Source organism: Orcinus orca, chromosome 11, assembly GCF_937001465.1.
Source record: "Orcinus orca chromosome 11, mOrcOrc1.1, whole genome shotgun sequence".
Lineage (NCBI taxonomy): Eukaryota > Metazoa > Chordata > Mammalia > Artiodactyla > Delphinidae > Orcinus > Orcinus orca.
Window position 1 is genome coordinate 34,552,138 of NC_064569.1, and position 22,335 is coordinate 34,574,472.

The following is a 22,335-nucleotide window of genomic DNA, read 5'->3' on the forward strand; positions in this document are numbered from 1 at the left end:
CTCCTTTGTATGGAGATAATAACTTAATATGTATTTTGTGCAGGGCACAATATTAAGCAGACTAAGATGTCAGGTTGTAGTTTAACTTATCTGAACCTTTGGTGAAATGTTTAGTCTATAAAATAAGGCTCCTGCAAACATTTTCCAGTAATAATTCCACAAATATAAACCATATTCAGAAAAATTCCTACTTCTAAACCTGAAAAAAAAATCCTGAAAATAAATTTCATGAAACACAATTTAGCAAGAAGTTGATAAATAGCGTTTTCTACAGTTCAATAATCCACAGTGGCTGACTGATTCTTTGACCACAGCATGCATTTAGAAGAGTCCACTGACACCATAGGGGGCTACTATAATGGACCTCACCCTCAAAGGAAAAAAAAAACTGGACTACTGCTTGGAAGAACACAAGTAACTTTTGTTTTTCAGCATTTTTTAGAGCTAAGAGTACAAAAGAGTAAACTGATGTGATTTCAGATTTGAAAAGAGGAGAGAATTCTTTGCTTAAATGAAGTATTTCTTAGCCTCATGTCATCGATAACCCTAACTGCCAAGTCCAAGAGACACTTTTCAAGTCTTTTCTTAGTTAATCTCACTGACACTGTCAGCACCAGTGACCACATTCTGTTGAGCCTTTCTGGCCTCTGTGATTGAAATCCCCTCTGGTTCCAGGTACTCTCCTCTTGTAGTCCTTAACTGACTCTATTTTCTCTGTTTAGCCTTTAAATGTTAGCGTCTCCCAGGGTTCTCTTTATAACTTGCTTCTCTTTATACCCTCTGAGCTCTTCCTGAGCAATTTCTTCTATGTCCCAATAATTTCTAAATCTGTTCTCTCCAGCCTTGATCATAATTCTGAGCTCTCCATTTATATTTTCATGTATTTACAAGGAATTTTTCATGTATTGACAAGACTTTTCATGTATTTTCTACATAGATATGTCAAAGGCACCTCAAATCCAACATTTCCAAAGCCTAACTTATCGCCTTTGCCCATCAGCTCCTCTTACGGGCTGCGGATGCTGTGAAGACATGATAACTCACTCTTATGTCCAGCGACTTATTAGAATGACCTCCCAAGGTACAGCTGTAACTCCAGAGTAGTCACCCTTATTCAACAGCTTTATTGAACCACATTTTTATAAGCATGTTAAATTTTATCTTTCTTTAAAAATCCAAGTAACTCAAACGAAGGCAATGCGAGTCTATCATTACAAGTATGACACAAATAATTGATTGGAAGGCACTAACTGACCACCACTGCATAATTTAACTCAGAGAGGAAAAGTCAGCCAAATTTCCTATTCATGCGTACATGTACTACAACACTGCATAGCCTGGTGCTTTAAAAACTTGACAGTGGAAGTGGAGAAGGTAAGTTTTAGCCAATCCACAGGTTTGGCTGTTTTAGCTACTGTAGAGCAGAGATGAAGAAATGTTAGAACATGCATTGCCAAATGGGTTCATTAAGGCTAACTCACTCTGCTATTTAATAAAAAAAATTATTTAAAATGTAATAGTAAAGTCCTTTCTTGATGCATTATTTATAATTTCTTGTTAATGGATTAAGGTTTTGATTTTATTATAGTCAGTTATTTGTAACTATAGTTTATTTCAAATTCATCAATACTGTAGCAGTAGTATTAGCAGTAGTACAGGATTTTGAGTTAGAAAAGACTCTAGGAATATCTAATTCCAATTCCTCTTCCATCCTGAAATCCATTTTACAGCAGTAGTGAATGAATGAATATCAAACCTACCCATACTTCCACAGCCTCAGTATGAGTAAGTTCACTGTATCCTGAAAGCAATCATTTCATTTTTGGGTGACTCTGAAGTTTTAGCAAATACTCTCCTATATTGAGCTGAAATATTCTTCCGTAAACTTTACCCACTGTCTAGAACCTGTCCTCCTTATCAACATAGAACAAATTCATACTTACTTTCATGTGAGAAAGTATAAAGGTGTGAGGTCTGGAAAGGGAGCAGCTATTTTATGACCATTAGGGTTGATCAACAGAATCACAGAAATACCCATCCAGCACCCTGCCATTGTGGAGCTACTGAATCAAACTTAAATCTAGTGACCTTCTGGTCTTGTTATGTAAAGAATAAATGACTTTGAGTTCAAGCCACTAATAATCAGTACTTTTCCTACTTGCAATAGAACACAGTGAAACTGATACAGAATAGTCACAACAATTCGATTGTGCTTCTCTGGGGATTTGGTAATTTGTCAAGACTTTTCTTACAGTGTGGGTCTCAGAATAGGTACTGCTCCAAAAATCTGACCAGAATTTATTAGTGCAAAATTTTGAACACTCTTCATGTATTAATGTAGCCTAATATGTTGCTAGTGATTTAAGCAACTACACCATATTCAATACATGATCAATTAAACCCTCAGTTATTTTCCTAAGATATGTAAAATCCATATATATCTTAAATTTATGCAACAGGCTTTTTATATATAAATAAGCCTGTAATGAACTCAACACAACATAGACACAACATAGAAACTACGTTTCTGTTGAATGCATTCTTATGTGTCATCCAGTGACATTCTGCAATTGTTGACTTCAGATGCCTTGTAAGAGGGGAGATACATTGCTAAGGAAGTAAAAGACATTGCTTAGGAAGTATAAAGATGAGCTCACGTAAAATGATAACTATAAAATAATTATGACAGCAACTACAATAGGGAAGACTCAGACAAGTGTTCAAATGCTCATCCCCCGCCCCCATCACTTCCTGGCCTGTGACCTGCACAAGCTGTTCAGTACTTAACCCCTATAAGATGTTGTTTCCTCATCTGCATAATGAATACCTACAGTTGGGAAGAATACAGAAGTCTCTCAGCAGTGTCAGGAACTGACTGTCCCTTGCTGCTTCCGTCCTATTCCCATTTTTTTCACTTTTCTTACAGAGATACAAATATTTTTGCCTTGAAAAGTTTCTCGACACATGCCTCAAACCAAAGAGTATTAGTCGTCTCAGCCCACTCAAAGATAGACCATCTTAAGTATCAAGAAAGATGATAAAGGAAGAGAGTTAACAGGCAGCATAGAAATTCAAAAGCAGAATTGCTGGCACTAGCTAGAAAAGATTGAGAAGCATAGCTCACCCAGCCCCAGAACAAAAAGACATCCTCTCTGACCTTGGCCTCAGCCTGTCTTCCTGGAAGAAAACTCACTTAACCTGGGTGTAAAGATGAAGAGGCTCTGCATTCTTGGTCAGGGGCTGTGGGGACTTAAGATTTACTATCTTTTTAGATTATAAAAGATATATATGTATACATCACAATTTTTTCAAATATGACTATATTTGAAATCAAATATTTAAATCAAATATGATTTATATATGTATTTTGGAAATATAGAAAATATGGAATTACAGAAATACAAAATCACTTAACCATGTCAGCATTTAGCAAATAGTTTCCAAAAAAATTTTTTTTCACATCAGGTGTTTTGGGAAAGGGGGGCACTAGCTGGTAGACTTGTGAGATTTTGGAACTCATATCACATTTGGTTCCAACTCTGATCGTAAAATACTACAAAGAAAATAATGGGTCCCTGAAAAGAGGGACCAAGTAAGTGGCTGCTATCACGAGGCTCTAGATTCAATAGGGTTGCCTGAGATTCTTCAAGTATCTTTCTAAGCTGTCCGGCAAGTTTGCCATGATCAAAGGGAGGTGAGAATTCTGGATGATTTTTTTTTTCTGAGTATAAAAACTACGTTTGGATGGCACTGAACTAAGCATGAGACCATGAGGATGCTAACACCCCATGCTAGCCTTAAAAACTTGAATTTACAAGTGAAGCTGGTATTCCCAAATAGGTAAAATTAGGTGAAAACAAAAACAAAAAGCCTGGTTCCAGAAATAAGAGGATGAGGCTTTTTTCATTTTAAATGATTCCAGTATTTATTTTGCCTCTAAACATATACATCTGGACCCTAGGGACAAAGGACTCTATATAGCAATGTTTGTTCCTGTTTGGCTGCAGTCATTAAAATGCATTACTAAATCCTTTCATTAAAAAAAATGATATCAAATACCAAATGAAGAGTGTTAACTTCAAAACTCATTTGAGCACCTCTGTGGTCACAGTTTGCCAAATAAGTCTTTCCATTAGAGGTACAATGTAAAATAGTAATAAAATGAAATTATAGTGAGGGATTCTAGTAAAGCAATTTTACAATTTATGCAGTTGGAACAAAGTAGCAACCAGTGATTATCCTGTAACTACCTCTGAAATTACACTTCTGTTGAATATATTATTATATGTAGCTCACTGACAGCCTGCAATTGTTAACTTCATGTGGGTACTTTTTATAGAATAAATCAAAGCCAGCGACTTTACTAGTGGTCATTTGTTTCTGGCAGAGTTTTGGGGACCGTGTGGGTGTATGAAACTAATTTCTATGACAAGGAAAACCAATTCAAAGAAAAAAAGCCGACGCTGTACAAAAGCATCTGTGTTTTTTATAGTCTTTACATATTCATATCTGTATCTTAGAAACCCCTGAAATACATCCCTTTAGTGAATCTTATATAATTTCAGAGTTGGTGGCAAGCCAAGGACAAGTTGTTAGCACCCATGATTGATTCACTGTTGTGGAGCTGGAGGTCAAGGGTCAGGAAGTGTCCCTCATGAATAGCAACCACAGCAGCTGCAGCAGCTGCAAGGCAGCAAAAGAATCCTGAGGATCAAAAGGGATGCTGGTGGCCAAAAAGCAGAGTCTCTCCCGCTTCCAGTCCCATCCACCAGCGTCTCCTGCCTGCTGTCATTGAGAGAAGCTAGGGGATAACTAACTGAAGGGTCAAGGGAGACAGGATGGACCCAGTGTTTCTGTTTTGAACGACTTAGTAGGTAGTAGTGGCATTCACTAAATAAAACAGGTTAATGGGATATCTTTTAAATAATGGTCTCTGCTAAACCACAAAATTAATTTTATTTACTGTACCCAAATTCAGGGTAGAAGGAAGTGCTCAGATATATATGTTTTGTTTTGAGAAGAAAAACAGAGACATGTTTGCCCCTAGTTTTCAGTCAAAGATGAACCACAATTCTCAACACCCTAACACTTGACAGAGGCTAACTCTTCTACACAGAAACCTGAGATACTCACTCAATTTGGGAGCTTTTTATTCAAAAATAATGATGCGCTGACACTGTCCCTTTAAAAGCTGGTGCTCTGCCACCAAGGATCTGATCTCACGGAGTGAAGGATGAAAACTTAGAGGCCCAGAGAAACCCCACTTCTAGCTCCTGTCTGAACCCCTACCTTCCTAACATAGCTCCAGCATCAGACAGAGACAAGGAAGTTCCATCAGCAGAAGATGAGCTCTTTTTCCCATCGTAGGACTAGCTCCTCTAAGACACAGGTAAGTATCCTGAGATACTGCTGAGAGCAGCCAGAGAGCTTTGCTGAAAGCCTAGCCCCACTGAAATCAGGCCTCAGGAAATTATTCTAGTTATCATTTCTGGCTTCATTTATGGTTTTTTTCCTCCTTAATATTTCCCAGGCTGGTCTTTGCTGGACAATCACATTCAAATATATGGCTTTCCCAGTTTAGATCTGGAGCTTACTTCCCTGAGTGTGCCAGAGCAAGTATCCATCACCCTTCTTTTATAAACTGAGTTTTCAGTCTTGGTCTCATCTCCGCAGCAGCTTCATTTTTGCTGAGTCTTTCCAAGTGTGTCCACTCTCTGGCCTTAGACCAGCTGGGCTCCCTAGTTCTGTCATTTCCCTGACTCTTAAACCATCTCCAATTATGATCCATCTGGAACTTACCAGTCCCTTTTCCAAGTTGCAAACTCAGCTCAAATCCAAGACTTTAGTGTGGAAGCAAGACAGTTACTAAACACCTCATCAGGTATATTTTACTGTTAGGTCACCTGGAATAATATTATAATCATCAGTAGCCTCCCTAGTATTCAGTAACGGAATTTCTTGTAAAGTTTACAACCACAAAAAAAAAAATCAAAAGACTAATTTGTTGAGCAGCCTCAGAAACAGCGGATTAAAGCTCCACAATCAACTTGATGTACCCTGCATCTGTGGAATACATGAATAGACAATGATTCATCCCAAATTGAGGAGCCGTGTGGATGAAAGGCTCTTGGTGCTCCAGCCAGAAGTCAGGGCTCTGCCTCTGAGGTGGGAGAGCTAACTTCAGGACACTGGTCAACAAGAGACCTCCCAGCTCCACATAATATCAAATGGTGAAAATCTCCCAGAGATCTCCATCTTAACACCAGCACCCAGCTTCACTCAACGACCAGCAAGCTACAGTGCTGGACAACCTATGCCAAACAACTAGCAAAACAGGAACACAACCCCACCCATTAGCAGAGAGGCTGCCTAAAATCATGATAAGGCCACAGACACCCCAAAACACACCACCAGACGTGAACCTGCCCACTAGAGAGCCAAGATCCAGCCTCCTCCACCACAACACAGGCACTAGTCCCCTCCACCAGGAAGCCTACACAACCCACTGAAACAACCTTAGCCACTGGAAACAGACATCAAAAATAGCGGGAACTACGAACCTGCAGCCTGCAAAAAGGAGACCCCAAACACAGTAAGATAAGCAAAATGAGAAGACAGAAAAACACACAGCAGATGAAGGAGCAAGATAAAAATGCACCAGACCTAACAAATGAAGAGGAAATAGGCAATCTACCTGAAAAAGAATTCAGAATAGTGATAGTACGGATGATCCAAAATCTTGGAAATAGAATGGACAAAATGCAAGAAACAGTTAACAGGGACCTAGAAGAAATAAAGATGAAACAGGCAACGATGAACAACACAATAAAAGAAATTAAAAGTACTCTAAAAGGGATCAATAGCAGAATAACTGAGGCAGAAGAATGGATAAGTGACCTGGAAGATAAAATAGTGGAAATAACTACTGCAGAGCAGAATAAAGAAAAAAGAATGAAAAGAACTGAGGACAGTCTCAGAGACCTCTGGGACAACATTAAATGCACCAACATTTGAATTATAGGGGTTCCAGAAGAAGAAGAGAAAAAGAAAGGGACTGAGAAAATATTTGAAGAGACTATAGTTGAAAACTTCCCTAATGTGGGAAAGGAAATAGTTAATCAAGTCCAGGAAGCACAGAGACGCCCATACAGGATAAATCCAAGGAGAAATACGCCAAGACACATATTAATCAAACTGTCAAAAATTAAATACAAAGAAAGCATATTAAAAGCAGCAAGGGAAAAACAACAAAAAACACACAAGGGAATCCTCCTAAGGTTAACAGCTGATCTCTCAGCAGAAACCCTACAAGCCAGAAGGGAGTGGCAGGACATACTGAAAGTGATGACGGAGAAAAACCTGCAACCAAGACTACTCTACTCAGCAAGGATCTCATTCAGATTTGATGGAGAAATTAAAACCTTTACAGACAAGCAAAAGCTGAGAGAGTTCAGCACCACCAAACCAGCTTTACAACAAATGCTAAAGGAACTTCTCTAGGCAAGAAACACAAGAGAAGGAAAAGACCTATAATAACGAACCCAAAACAATTTAGAAAATGGGAATAGGAACATACATATCGATAATTACCTTAAATGTAAATGGACTAAATGCTCCCACCAAAAGACACAGATTAACTGAATGGATACAAAAACAAGACCCTTATATATGCTGTCTACAAGAGGCCCACTTCAGACCTAGAGACACATACAGACTGAAAGTAAGGGGATGGAAAAAGATATTCCATGCAAATGGAAACCAAAAGAAAGCTGGAGTAGCAATTCCATATCAGACAAAATAGACTTTAAAATAAGGACTATTAAAAGAGACAAAGAAGGACACTACATAATGATCAAGGGATCGATCCAAGAAGAAGATATAACAATTGTAAATATTTATGCACCCAACATAGGAGCACCTCAATACATAAGGCAAATACTAACAGCCATAAAAGGGGAAATCGACAGTAACACATTCATAGTAGGGGACTTAAACACCCCACTTTCACCCATGGACAGATCATCCAAAATGAAAATAAATAAGGAAACACAAGCTTTAAATGATACATTAAACAAGATGGACTTAATTGGTATTTATAGGACACTCCATCCAAAAACAACAGAATACACATTTTTCTCAAGTGCTCATGGAACATTCTCCAGGATAGATCATATCTTGGGTCACAAATCAAGCCTTGGTAATTTAAGAAAATTGAAATTGTATCAAGTATCTTTTCTGACCACAACACCATGAGACTAGATATCAATTACAGGAAAGGATTTGTAAAAAATACAAACACATGGAGGCTAAACAATACACTACTTAATAATGAAGTGATCACTGAAGAAATCAAAGAGGAAATTAAAAAATACCTAGAAACAAATGACAGTGGAGACACAACGACCCAAAACCTATGGGATGCAGCAAAAGCAGTTCTAAGAGGTAAGTTTATAGCAATACAAGCCCACCTTAAGAAGCAGGAAACATCTCGAATAAACAACCTAACCTTGCACCTCAAGCAATTAGAGAAAGAAGAACAAAAAAACCCCAAAGCTAGCAGAAGGAAAGAAATCATAAAAATCAGATCAGAAATAAATGAAAAAGAAATGAAGGAAACAATAGCAAAGATCAGTAAAACTAAAAGCTGGTTCTTTGAGAAGATAAACAAAATAGATAAACCACCAGCCAGACTCATCAAGAAAAAAAGGGAGAAGACTCAAATCAATAGAATTAGAAATGAAAAAGGAGAAGTAACAACTGACACTGCAGAAATGAAAAAGATCATGAGCGATTACTACAAGCAACTCTATGCCAATAAAATGGACAATCTGGAAGAAATGGACAAATTCTTAGAAATGCACAACCTGCCAAGACTGAATCAGGAAGAAATAGAAAATATGAACAGACCAAACACAAGCACTGAAATTGAAACTGTGATTAAAAATCTTCCAACAAAAAAAAGCCCAGGACCAGATGGCTTCACAGGCGAAATCTATCAAACATTTAGAGAAGAGCTAATACCTATCCTTCTCAAACTCTTCCAAAATATAGCAGAGGGAGGAACACTCCCAAATTCCTTCTATGAGGCCACCACCACCTTGATACCAAAACCAGACAAGGATGTCACAAAGAAAGAAAACTACAGGCCAATATCACTGATGAACATAGATGCAAAAATCCTCAACAAAGTACTAGCAAACAGAATCCAACAGCACATTAAAAGGATCATACACCATGACCAAGTGGGGTTTATTCCAGGAATGCAAGGATTCTTCAATATACGCAAATCTATCAATGTGATACACCATATTAACAAATTGAAGGAGAAAAACCATATGATCATCTCAATAGATGCAGAAAAAGCTTTCGACAAAATTCAACACCCATTTATCATAAAAACCCTGCAGAAAGTAGGCATAGAGGGAACTTCCCTCAACATAATAAAGGCCATATATGACAAGCCCACAGCCAGCATCATCCTCAATGGTGAAAAACTGAAAGCATTTCCACTAAGATCAGGAACAAGACAAGGTTGCCCACTCTCACCACTCTTATTCAACATAGTTTTGGAAGTTTTAGCCACAGCAATCAGAGAAGAAAAGGAAATAAAACGAATCCAAATCGGAAAAGAAGAAGTAAAGCTGTCACTGTTTGCAGATGACATGATACTATACATAGAGAATCCTAAAGATGCTACCAGAAAACTACTAGAGCTAATCAATGAATTTGGTAAAGTAGCAGGATACAAAATTAATGCACAGAAATCTCTGGCATTCCTATATACTAATGATGAAAAATCTGAAAGTGAAATCAAGAAAGCACTCCCATTTACCATTGCAACAAAAAGAATAAAATATCTAGGAATAAACCTACCTAAGGAGACAAAAGACCTGTATGCAGAAAACTATAAGACACTGATGAAAGAAATTAAAGATAATACAAATAGATGGAGAGATATACCATGTTCTTGGATTGGAAGAATAAACATTGTGAAAATGACCCTACTACCCAAAGCAATCTACTGTTTCAATGCAATCCCTATCAAACTACCACTGGCATTTTTCACAGAACTAGAACAAAAAAATTCGCAATTTGTATGGCAACACAAAAGACCCCGAACAGTCAAAGCAATCTTGAGAACGAAAAAAGGAGCTGGAGGAATCAGGCTCCCTGACTTCAGACTATACTACAAAGCTACAGTAATCAAGACAGTATGGTACTGGCACAAAAACAGAAAGATAGATCAATGGAACAGGATAGAAAGCCCAGAGATAAACCCACACACATATGGACACCTTATCTTTGATAAAAGTGGCAGGAATGTACAGTGGAGAAAGGACAGCCTCTTCAATAAGTGGTGCTGGGAAAACTGGACAGGTACATGTAAAAGTATGACATTAGAACACTCCCTAACACCATACACAAAAATAAGCTCAAAATGGATTAAAGACCTAAATGTAAGGCCAGAAACTCTCAAACTGTTAAGAGGAAAACATAAGCAGAACACTCTATGACATAAATCACAGCAAGATCCTTTCTGACCCACCTCCTAGAGTAATGGAAATAAAAACAAAAATAAACAAATGGAACCTAATGAAACTTCAAAGCTTTTGCACAGCAAAGGAAACCATAAACAAGACCAAAAGACAACCCTCAGAATGGGAGAAAATATTTGCAAATGAAGCAACTGACAAAGGATTAATCTCCAAAATTTACAAGCAGCTCATGCAGCTCAATAACAAAAAAACAAACAACCCAATCCAAAAATGGGCAGAAGATCTAAATAGACATTTCTCCAAAGAAGATATACAGACTGCCAACAAACACATGAAAGAATGCTCAACATCATTAATCATTAGAGAAATGCAAATCAAAATTACAATGAGATATCATCTCACACCAGTCAGAATGGCCATCATGAAAAAATCTAGAAACAATAAATGCTGGAGAGGGTGTGGAGAAAAGGGAACACTCTTGCACTGCTGGTGGGAATGTGAATTGATACAGCCACTATGGAGAACAGTATGGAGGTTCCTTGAAAAACTACAAATAGAACTACCATATGATCCAGCAATCCTACTACTGGGCATATACCCTGAGAAAACCAAAATTCAAAAAGAGTCATGTACCAAAATGTTCATTGTAGCTCTATTTACAATAGCCCAGAGACGGCAACAACCTAAGTGCCCATCATCGGATGAATGGATAAAGAAGATGTGGCACATATATACAATGGAGTATTACTCAGCCATAAAAAGAAACGAAATTGAGCTATTTGTAATGAGGTGGATAGACCTAGAGTCTGTCATACAGAGTGAAGTAAGTCAGAAAGAAAAAGACAAATACCATATGCTAACACATATATATGGAATTTAAGGAAAAAAAAATGTCATGAAGAACCTAGGGGTAAGACAGGAATAAAGACACAGACCTACTGGAGAACGGACTTGAGGATATGGGGAGGGGGAAGGGTGAGCTGTGACAGGGCGAGAGAGAGTCATGGACATATACACACTAACAAACGTAAGGTAGATAGCTAGTGGGAAGCAGCCGCATGGCACAGGGATATCGGCTCAGTGCTTTGTGACTGCCTGGAGGGGTGGGATAGGGAGGGTGGGAGGGAGGGAGACGCAAGAGGGAAGAGATATGGGAACATATGTATATGTATAACTGATTCACTTTGTTATAAAGCAGAAACTAACACACCATTGTAAAGCAATTATACCCCAATAAAGATGTTTAAAAAAAAAAGAATAATTTGTTATTAAGCTATGAACTTAGCAAACGTGTTAACACTGTACAATATTAATTCAGAGCATAGTGCAAAAAAATTATGTAATAGAATAAAACACATTTAGTAGAGTAAAACTTTCAAGGTTATTGAAAGCATACAGAATGAATTAAGATTTTCTCTGTAAATGCAAAAATACATATATAATCATAAAACATCTTACATACCTCATTCCATTTTTTGGCTTTCCATGAAGGGCATCTGACAGATCTACAAGCTTTATGAGTTCGAGGTTTCTGTAGATGACTGCAATATTTTTCTTCTAATTTCCCATGGAATTGGTCAACGCAAATCACCTCACGGTACTTTAAACCTTTACCACAAGGAGCTGAGCACTGGAAAATAAATATGAATGCACTTGATTCATTTCATCTTTACTAATTAAAGTTTATCTGCAAGAAGTGTAAAATGAAGCAATCAAAACATCATCATTTTGATATTTCATCAAGATATACTTTGATATTTCTGAGAGAATTTAAAATTTGCCAATCTGCCCTCGACCATCACTGATATTGATATGATAAGGTATCCATTTATTTTTCAAAAAAGTATTGATTGTCTACCATATACCAAGCACTCTTCTGGCACATAAACGCTTTAGATCTTTTGAGGTTAAAGACTATCTGCAGCTAACTCCTGTTATCACACATATTTCAATAAAACTTGCTTTCGATTTTGTATGGTCGCCACCTATTCAATTTTTAACCCCATATGTCTTGCCATAGTGCAAACTGTGCTTTGGATGTCAAAAACAAAACAAAACAAAAATCTCTCAATGTAGGAAACTATGAGAAAGTATAAAATTAATTTTTTAAAGCGCAATTCAGTTCAGGTTTGTTTTTCACTTCCATCTGGCAACTGTATGTCCCCATCATCAACCCTCCAAAATATTTAGTGAAAAACAAACTACCTAAAATCTCTGTAAGGATATATGTAAAACAGTGATCAGACTTCCTTTTTCAGCCAGTTGCCATTTTATGAGCAAGTCCAGTGCAGAGGAGAGGAAGGGCTTGGGCTCTGGCATTGAATACCAGCTCTGCCACTTACTATTTGGGTGACTTTAAGTATATTTCATCCCCTGGCCAAACCTCAGTTTCTTCATTATAAAGTGATGATAATGACACCAATATTAGTGGTTTATTATGAAGATTAACATGAGATAAAGAAAATGAGACATCTAATCCAGTCCTTTTACATAGGGTACATCTTCGGTGAATATTAGCTTCCTCTTCTACCATTTTCCTTCATATACTCTGAGGATGTTGACAATTTTCAGCATGATATATGTACCAGGGAAAAGTTAAGCAAAGAAGATACGGATTCCAGATAACTCCTCTCATTCCTCTGAGACAGCTGGTTACATATGGTTTCATTTAGAAACATATACTGAGTTCTGAGAACATTAGATAATATATTATGCATTTTATGTATATTATGAGTTCAAAGAGTGACTAATATAGAGTATTAGATGTTTAAAATATTTTAAATTAAAAAAATGAATAGTTTGGGGATAATTTACCTTTATATGTTATCTGCAATACTATATCCCATTTGTGTGGGGAATTAATTTAACTTGGTGCCTTGATTATTAAGACATTACCATATCTGAGATGTTCTCTTCCTGTTAACACCTACAGCTTTACATGCCACTTAGAACACACTTTAATTCAGTGTGAATTCTTAACGGGTCTTGATAAACTGTATTACATGTACATTCTTTCCTGCTATTTTTTTTATTTTTTATTTTTGTACTGAAGTGTAGTTGATTTACAATACTGTGTTAGCTTCAGGTTTATAGCACAGCAATTCAGATATATATATATATATATATATATAGAGAGAGAGAGAGAGAGAGAGAGAGAGAGAGAGACGAGAGAGAGACACATATATGTATGTATATATATTTTCTTTTTCATATTATTTTCCCTTATAGGATATTACAAAATATTGAGTATAGTTCCCTGTGCTATACAGTAGGTCCTGTTGGTTATCTATGTTATATATAGTAGTATGTAAACATTAATCGCAGCTTCCTAATTTATCCGTCCCCCCACTTCCCCCTTTGGTAACCATAAATTTGTTTTCTATGTCTGAGTCTATTTCTTTTTGGAAATAAGTTCATTTGTATCTTTTTTTTTCAGATTCCACATATAAGCAATATCATATGATATTTGTCTGGCTTACTTCACTTAATATGATAATCTCTAGGTCCATCCATGTTGCTGCAAATGGCGTTGTTTCATTCTGAATGTGCCCGATCTCATCTTTCCTACTACTGACCTTCCCTTTCAGATCTACCTTTATGCTCTACTCCTCTTGGTCTCTTATCTTGGGCACTTCCCTGCCTGTTTCTTGACTACATTGTTTATTTTTCAAAGAGTATAACATAGTTTATACTAAAAAATCACATACTATTGAGTACCAGGTGTATATTATCTGGGAGTATACATGCATGTTCACACATACAAGAATGTTTTTCTCCTTGGTTGTGTATTTTTTCTAACTTTCAAACTGTGACTTTTTGAACAAAGGAGGATTTATTACTCTCCCTGATAGTCCCTTGTAAAAAGTATTCATTATTGTGAATACTCATGATATGAGCCCAGTAGTACTTATGGAAGATGGAAAACTGTTTATTATTTTATTTACTCTATGAATATTATTGAGTTTCTGCCATATACCAAGAGTAGCATATAAATATAGATTCATTAACCATCTTTTGCCTTGACTTATCCTCAAAGTGCTTATAATCTAAATGACACCATCTATTAAATGAATAATGCCAGAGTACATCTTAAATAATATTAAATTCAATAAAGATCAGAATAAAAATACAAGACAGTAAAAACCATTAAGATAATACAATAAAAATATTATTGAATTAAGAAAATAGTGAAAAATAGTCATTTTTTTATGGGATATTTGGTAAGCACTCAGGGAGAGGTAATATTTAAACTCAGTCTTGAAGATGTAGTTTTGTTGATGGACAAAGACAGATGGTCTTGTATATTTGTTTGATGTGCCTTATCTAATGCCCATGTGTCTCTGTTTTGCAAAATTCTCATAGTTTTTTTATCAGTGCCAAGAATCCAAGAATCATGCAGTAAACATGCAGTAAATTGTTGATATTTCTGATAAGAATGACCAATTCATTTATGAAACTAACACAAGAAGAGACATTAAAGACTCTACTTTAGAATTGAACAATGCATTTCCTCTATAAGCAGCATTTGTGAGTGGAACGTAAACTGGGACATTACAGTTCACTACCAAAGTGAGGACTGTTTCTCACAAAACTGAATAGCCTCTCCTCATCTAACTGGAAGTCACCTTTTATTCTTTCTCTTCTTTGTTATTCTAATCTGTAACCAAGACTAGTGTTAAACATAATTTTAAACATATTGCTTCTTTACTTTTTTCAAGAACTGACAATGAATCTCTGTTGTCCTTAATACAATACGAAAACAAACCTCTTCCCTGCTTTCTTATTTCACCAAATTTCAGTCAACATCCCTTTCTAGCACAATATTCTGTTTCTTTTCAACACACAACCTTTGCTCTACTAACGTATAACATAATTACTTTCTCTTTAGGGTGACATTTTCACTCACCACAGTACCTGATTCATATTGTTTCCTTTTACTTCGACTAATCACTTGCCCCGGTGCTTTCTAAATAGTACTTATCCTTAAAGCTCTAAGTCCATCCCATGTCTAAGGTGAATACATATCAATCTTTCACTTCTCTGAACTCTTCTGTCTCTGTTTTTGGCACTTCATCATTTTCTATTTTTGTCACATACTTTATCCAAACTTCTAGAGGTCAAGGACCTTTTAGATCACCCACGTCACCCACAAAGTGGAAGGTACGATAAATATCAGCTGATTAATTGATGTTGATTCTTGGTGCAAGCAGTTATTTGTTTTTATTAAACTCTAAAATAATTTATTAAAACAGTTTACTTTTCCATGAAATATATTTATTGGATATTAAACTCAAAGTCTTCTAGGAAAGATAGACAAAATGTATAAAATCAAAGAATTGCAAAGTAAATTATGCTTTCATTACACTTTTAAAGTAGCACTCTCTTTCCCCAAGATCTGAAAAGGAATAAGTACATTATTTTATCATGTCTGATGAATTCCATGTGGGCATTTAAGTAAAAGGGAACACATTATGCAAAGAATTATGTTTTGGTTGGAACGAAGCAGTCATAGAGTAAATAACTAGTGAAATGTTACCTTCCTTCTCTCAAACCACAATACATTCTGAGTTGTAAAGTTTCCACAAAATAGCTTATTTGGTAGAAAAACCCAAACATGGTCATTCTTTGCTCTGGGACCCCAGTAATTCTTTTCATTTTTGTTTTTCTCTATTTTATAACCCTGATACCATCCTATTCCCTTGAGGTTTTATTAACTGTATAATTTTTTTGAACTTTATTTTATTTTTTACATAGCAGGTTCTTATTCATCTGTTTTACACATATCAGTGTACACATGTCAATCCCAATCTCCCAATTCATCCCACCACCACCACCACCACCACCCCATCCCTCTTTCCCCCTTTGGTGTCCATACGTTTATTCTCTATATCTGTGTCTCTATTTCTGCCTTGCAAACTGGTTCATCTGTACCATTTTTTGATTAACTGTAAAATTTATTTCCAGAATTCTCATCAAAGTTTTTTTTTCTTTAAAATCATCTCTGTCATCCTTAGTTGACAGTCTTACTCACTAACTCTTTCTGAGATTTTTCCATGAATACTAGGGAGCAATAGCTATAGGAAGTGGTGACATTAAATGTAAGTAATCTGAATTGACTATTCTTATAAATTAGGTGAAGACACGTGCCTATTTAAGGAAAACAGGGCGTTCAAAGCAAATGTAGAATTTGCAGGCCCTAAAAATAGAATAGAATATCCAGAACTGTGCAGGTTGACTGGCACATTCAATCTCAAGATGGACAGTTGGAATTAATGAGTCCATTTTCACATGATTAACTTTGGAACAAGTCTATTCTCGTTTTTCAAATGAAGTTGTACATAATTACAGAATGATTACTTCTGATATTGGAAGTGTGGATTATTGCTTTGTTTGCATATAAGGATACTATAGAAGAATGAATGAATTGACAATTTGTGAGAAACTTGTTGTTAATTTAATTCTAGAAACTTAAATTGCAAGACAAAGTAAAACAAGGAAATGAAGTTTACCTAGCTCCAGTTCTAGAAAATGGAAAACTGTGGAGTTTGTGCATGTGTGTTAGACTTTCATAAACTGTAATGGTGATTGGGTCTCTATCCTCTCTGAAAGTAGTGGGAAACATACTGATATTGGGAGAATTAGTATGTACCCTAATTAACAATAAAATAGACCTGAAAAGTAACTGTTACACTATACCCTTGTCATGTATAAACTGCCTTTTACTGACAACAAACTGGGTAACTGTATGTAAGTTCTTTAATCTCACTCAACCTCTATTTTTCATATGTAATATTAGTAAAAGAATAACTATTTCATATAAATGTCTGGGTAAAGGTAAGGAGAAAGGAATTTTTTAAATGAGAGAAGGGGCCAAACTTAAAAAACTCTAAAGAATTTATAATGCTATAGCAAAATGTAAAAAATATTAAAATTAATAAAGAATAAAAAGAATCCTGCAAACCTTAATGTTAATTATATGAAGGACAACCATGAAAATGTCTCCCATAATGTAAAAGCGAATGGGAAGATGACATAGAGAGAGAATATTGTTTCCTGGAAAACACTCTGCTCATTCCCAGCTCACGACATTTGCACATATCATGTCCTCCAGTCCCAGCACTCGTCTTCCATTTCAATCCCTACATATTTTTCAGTGTTGAGTTTTAAATCTCATTCCCTCTGCAAAGCCTCCTTTGGCTGCTGGAGGATATCAGTCCAGGCTAGATTAGGTGTGGCTCTTACAGAGCTTTTATACCTCAATACCTGGTTGCCTCTTCCCCTGTTTCTTTTCCCTGCTAGACTATAAATTCTACTGGGAACAGACTTATTACAGGAAATCATGAAAAGTAGAAAGAACCCCAGAATCACTTGTTCCTAATTTAACGTGTTATGAACCATTCTTCTTCTCAAAAGAAGAAATAATTGTACCATTGTACCATGAACCATAGTTCTCCTAAAATAATAACTATTTCACTGGTGCTACCTTAGCTGATTTTAGATGGTATATTTTAAATTTAAGGCTTAAATTACATAGTAATGGTCAGCCTCAATTTTAGCTATAAAGATCCCTTAGCTAGCTCTTTGAAAACCAGAGTAAAAAAGAAAAGAACCTAAAGTTTGGTCTACTGAAAAACAAGTGAAGTCAAAGTTAAGAGTAAGAATTAATTACTCATGGGATCTATTTTAATTAAGTTTGACTAGAAAAGTAGCTAGGCAAAAAAAAAGTAGCTAGACTAGAAATTTGGCTAGAAATGTCTATTTCACTTGCCACTGCATAGTGTCATCTATGGATGAAGGAGTATATTTTTGTTTCTATGTTCCTCACGTAAACTTTAGCTAAATAACTCTAAGAATAAGTACTAAAACTAATATTTGACATTTTATATTAGAAAATTATTATTAGAAACACTTAATATTAGAAAAGAGCTATAACATCAACTATAAGTTCTACATTAAATATTTTTAATGATTATCAAGATAAGCAACCAATCAGTGAAAGCACAGGTTTTACAGAAAAACTTAGCAATTCACATAGATTCTCGGTTTTTTATTTAAAATTTCCTAATTAATTCAATATATAGCCTAAATAATTTCCAGTTCTCTAAATGGACTTCAATCAGTAAATTTGGCAATGACCCCATTGTTTAAAGTCAGCAGGGTCAGTTAGTCGTTCAAGGTCAATTAGTCAGAACTAAAAGTATCTTGTAACAATAAAACTACAGCTTCTTTAGCATTCCTCTTCATTTGCTGATAAGGAAAATATTTAACATGAAACAAGTATTATCAAAATTTGATAATACCATTGTAAACATTTTATTCTATATTATGGTTTATCACAAACCATTTCAGGGATAGTTAAAAATAATGACATTTAGTTTTTCAGCTATCAGAAATAGCATAATTTGACTTAATTTTAGTTTTCTAATGTTGTTATTATGCAAAAAATGACTAACAAGAAAATACAAAACTGAATAAAAATAAGTGAGTTACTATTAATCAATTTCACTTTGCTTTTCAGAATCTTTGGAATCTTCTGGTTGTTTTTTGAAACATAATCATTAAGTCATCAAACAACCTAATGAAGAAATGAATTTTTACTTTATTTCTAGATGTCACATTATCTCTGTTTCCTGACAGCAAGGTCCACAGTCATCTGTTGAAAATGTGAAAGCTCACAACTGGATGGCTGGGAGTCATGTCCATCCTATTGCTTACTGTATGACAGGTATTAGCTAAGACAACCAAGGAAAACCTGCTACCAAGTGACAAAGGGGTTCACACAGTCTTTTTGTTTTAGGAGAGCTAAACTCACAGAAATGCAATCATTTCACGTTACAAATCTAAGTCCAAATATACCTTCTCACTACAAACCAGAAATGCTTTCCATCAAGACAGGTGCAACTGAATAAGAAGCATCAATTTACAATGAAAAAAATGGAGAGGTTTTGATTTAAACACAAACGTATCATAGTAGCTAAAACATAATCATGTACTTGGAAATAATTTGAGAGGATTAGTTGTCGTTTTCTTTGTCTTTATGAATATTCCAAAAGTATCAATGAATTTCTCATTATAGGAACATGTATTATTTATCTTTGTTTTGAACTTTTCAAAACTAAACAGTTGTATGCTTCTATAGTAAAGTTAAATTTTAAATTTTTCATGGAAAATTTCTGATCATAGCTATTTTGCCAGAGAATTTTTTTAAACTATGTTTTGGTGATTATGTTAAATGTCTTTACGACACTCTTATGAAACAAAAAAATTGTCTATGAAATGACATATTACAAAGGGAAATAATAGAGTTTCAGGCCAAAACAGTCCAGAAGTTAGATATTCTATGGAATAAAACACTATTGTGTGTATGCATTCATGGATATGTATGTTTCTTTTTTTCTTTCTGATTTTTAAGAAGCCTATTATAACATTCTCTAAATAAAATAAAGAGGCTAATCAAACAAACAGACTACATCTAAACCCCAGGAACAGCATGGTTTTTTTAAATTTCAGGAAGACAACGATAACTATCTATCTAAGAGAAAAGCCCCACTATAGAAAAATCTTAGCTATGAGTTTTATACAACTATTAATACTTTGTAATTAAGGGCATTCCTTACAATGGTGGAATACTATTTTAAATTGAGCTCCAAAACTATTAGAGAAGTAAAACATTAAAGTAGTTAGAGCAAAACAGCCAGAGTATAGTAGAGTAGGGTATCTCTCTGTTTAAAGAGAAGCAAAAAAATGACAAAAATATGCATATTAAGAGTAGAGTGTCAACTCTGTAAATATAGTACTGCTACTGTTCCTTTAATTCAATGCATATGTGCAGTAAGGAGTAAGATACTAAATCTTATCAACAGGGACCCCATTCATAGTATTTCCTGAAAGATTATACTTAGAGTTTTAAAGTTTAATGGAGTTTGAATATTTCCTTTTTAACCTGTTACAGACACCCTTTGACTACGCAGCTTTAATAATCCAAGACAGCATTTGGTTTTTAGAATACGTACTACTGAAATATTTCATTCAGTTGCATTGTATCTGATTATATTTAAAATCTGCAAATTTAGACATTTAAAATTTTTCAAGTCAGATTCATTTGCAAAGATGTTTGAGTCTCAACTTAAAGGACAAAGAAATATATGCTTAATAACAAACATATCCAGTAAACTTTCACATTTATATTATTGTAAAAATTATAATATTTTGATTTCTATTTCATGTTCTAAAATTTTGGGGGGCAGGTATATATGTATCTATTTACATACACACACAAAATGGACTTACAGTTCTAAGCTAGTCAATGCAACACAATTATCTCATGTATAATTTATCTGGCTAATTCAATTGCAAGTAATATTTAAAGATAATTTACTATAATATAATTATGGCTATGGAAAAATTCTGTGATTATTTTCACTTTCAAATATAAAACCTGAAGCAAAATTGCAATAACTCATGCAAGTACTTTATACAGAAAATTTCACTTATCATATACTGTTTTCCACACATAAATATTAGGAAATTGGGATAAAAATCACCCCAGTATATGATAACTAAAATACTCAATTATTGGATTCATTTTCTTCAATAATAAGATTTGATAAACAATCCCTATAAACCTGCAAACATGAGTTACTGAACTCAGGTTTATTTTGCTGGAAGCAACAGTAAATGTAAGTCTAATTCAAATGTAAGCACTATTTGTAGCAAATAAAATTGCTCAGGAAAAACTGGCATTAGTTTAAAGCTTGTAGATTATTCTTTTAACTTTCTGTCTAATAGTATAGTGTGTGTGCATTACAAAGGAGTAATGAACATTTCAGACTCCTCTGTAAAATCTCATCTAAAGGGTTCCTGTTCAGAGATTTTATTGACTCACTAACATAAATCTTAACAATTACATGGTATCAGGAAAAAAACTGTTACTCTCAATATGAGAATAATATAACTCTTGTCTAATTTTAACAATTCTTTAGGGGCCATTATTGTGCATTTACTTTTTCTTGATGTCTTTATACAAATCACAACAACTGGGACGTTACTTTTGTTAGATGGTATGGCACGTTCCGTGATAAAAACCCACATTTTAACCCCTGGGAGCTGCATTCAGAACCATGAGCATCTGCTTTCCTGGATGGAACAAAGCAGAAAACTATTCAGTGTGGGTAGACCATAAAAAGGTAAAGAGATCAGAAAAATAACTAAAGCATACCTTTAAAAAAATAGATTGACTTTCAAGGCATTACTTACTATGGTAACATTTACAAAATTCTTAAAATCAAGTGCCAACAGAATAGCAGGATTTACCATTTCAAGTTTCTACAAATGTTTTCATGCTAGCTGTGGGAGTTAACAGAAGTAAAGCCAAGAAGTTTGCTTTCAAGTAGGGTTATAAAGATCTGAAAAGGAATATGCACAGAGAACTCTCAGATGAGAAATAAAAAATGAGCTCTATGAAGGCTTTGATAAGGGAAAAGTCAGAGTTGAAATTAAAGGAGCGATACCCACTGCACCTATTTATGTCTATTTATCATATGCAATAAAAGTTGTGAGGCAAAAATGTTTTCGGGATTAATTTTTCAGTGAACTTAAGCTAACTTTAAAATTATATTAATCAGATAAAGATTATTTATGTTAAAATTTAAGGCGGGGTTTTATAGTTTTTACTACTGGGGAGTGGAAGATAGAATAATAAAAAGGGCATGGGATTTGGAATCAGAGACCTACACTTGAACCTCAATTGTCAGCAGTTGAACAGCCTTGGGCTAGGTCTTAACCTTCCTAGTCCTCAGTTTTCTCATCATAAAGTGGCAATAATAACACCTACACCTCA

The 22,335-nt window shown here is 35.1% G+C and overlaps 1 protein-coding gene across 1 annotated transcript in view; it reads right to left on the bottom strand.

Annotated features, from left to right (window-relative positions):
- The window catches only part of ADAMTS20 (ADAM metallopeptidase with thrombospondin type 1 motif 20), a 195,643-nt gene that overhangs the window by 36,237 nt on the left and 137,071 nt on the right, over positions 1-22,335 (bottom strand). The window contains exon 29 of the mRNA XM_004274437.3: positions 11,959-12,126. Within this exon, the coding sequence (XP_004274485.2) occupies positions 11,959-12,126 (168 nt within the window). The remainder of the gene's footprint in view (positions 1-11,958; positions 12,127-22,335) is intronic.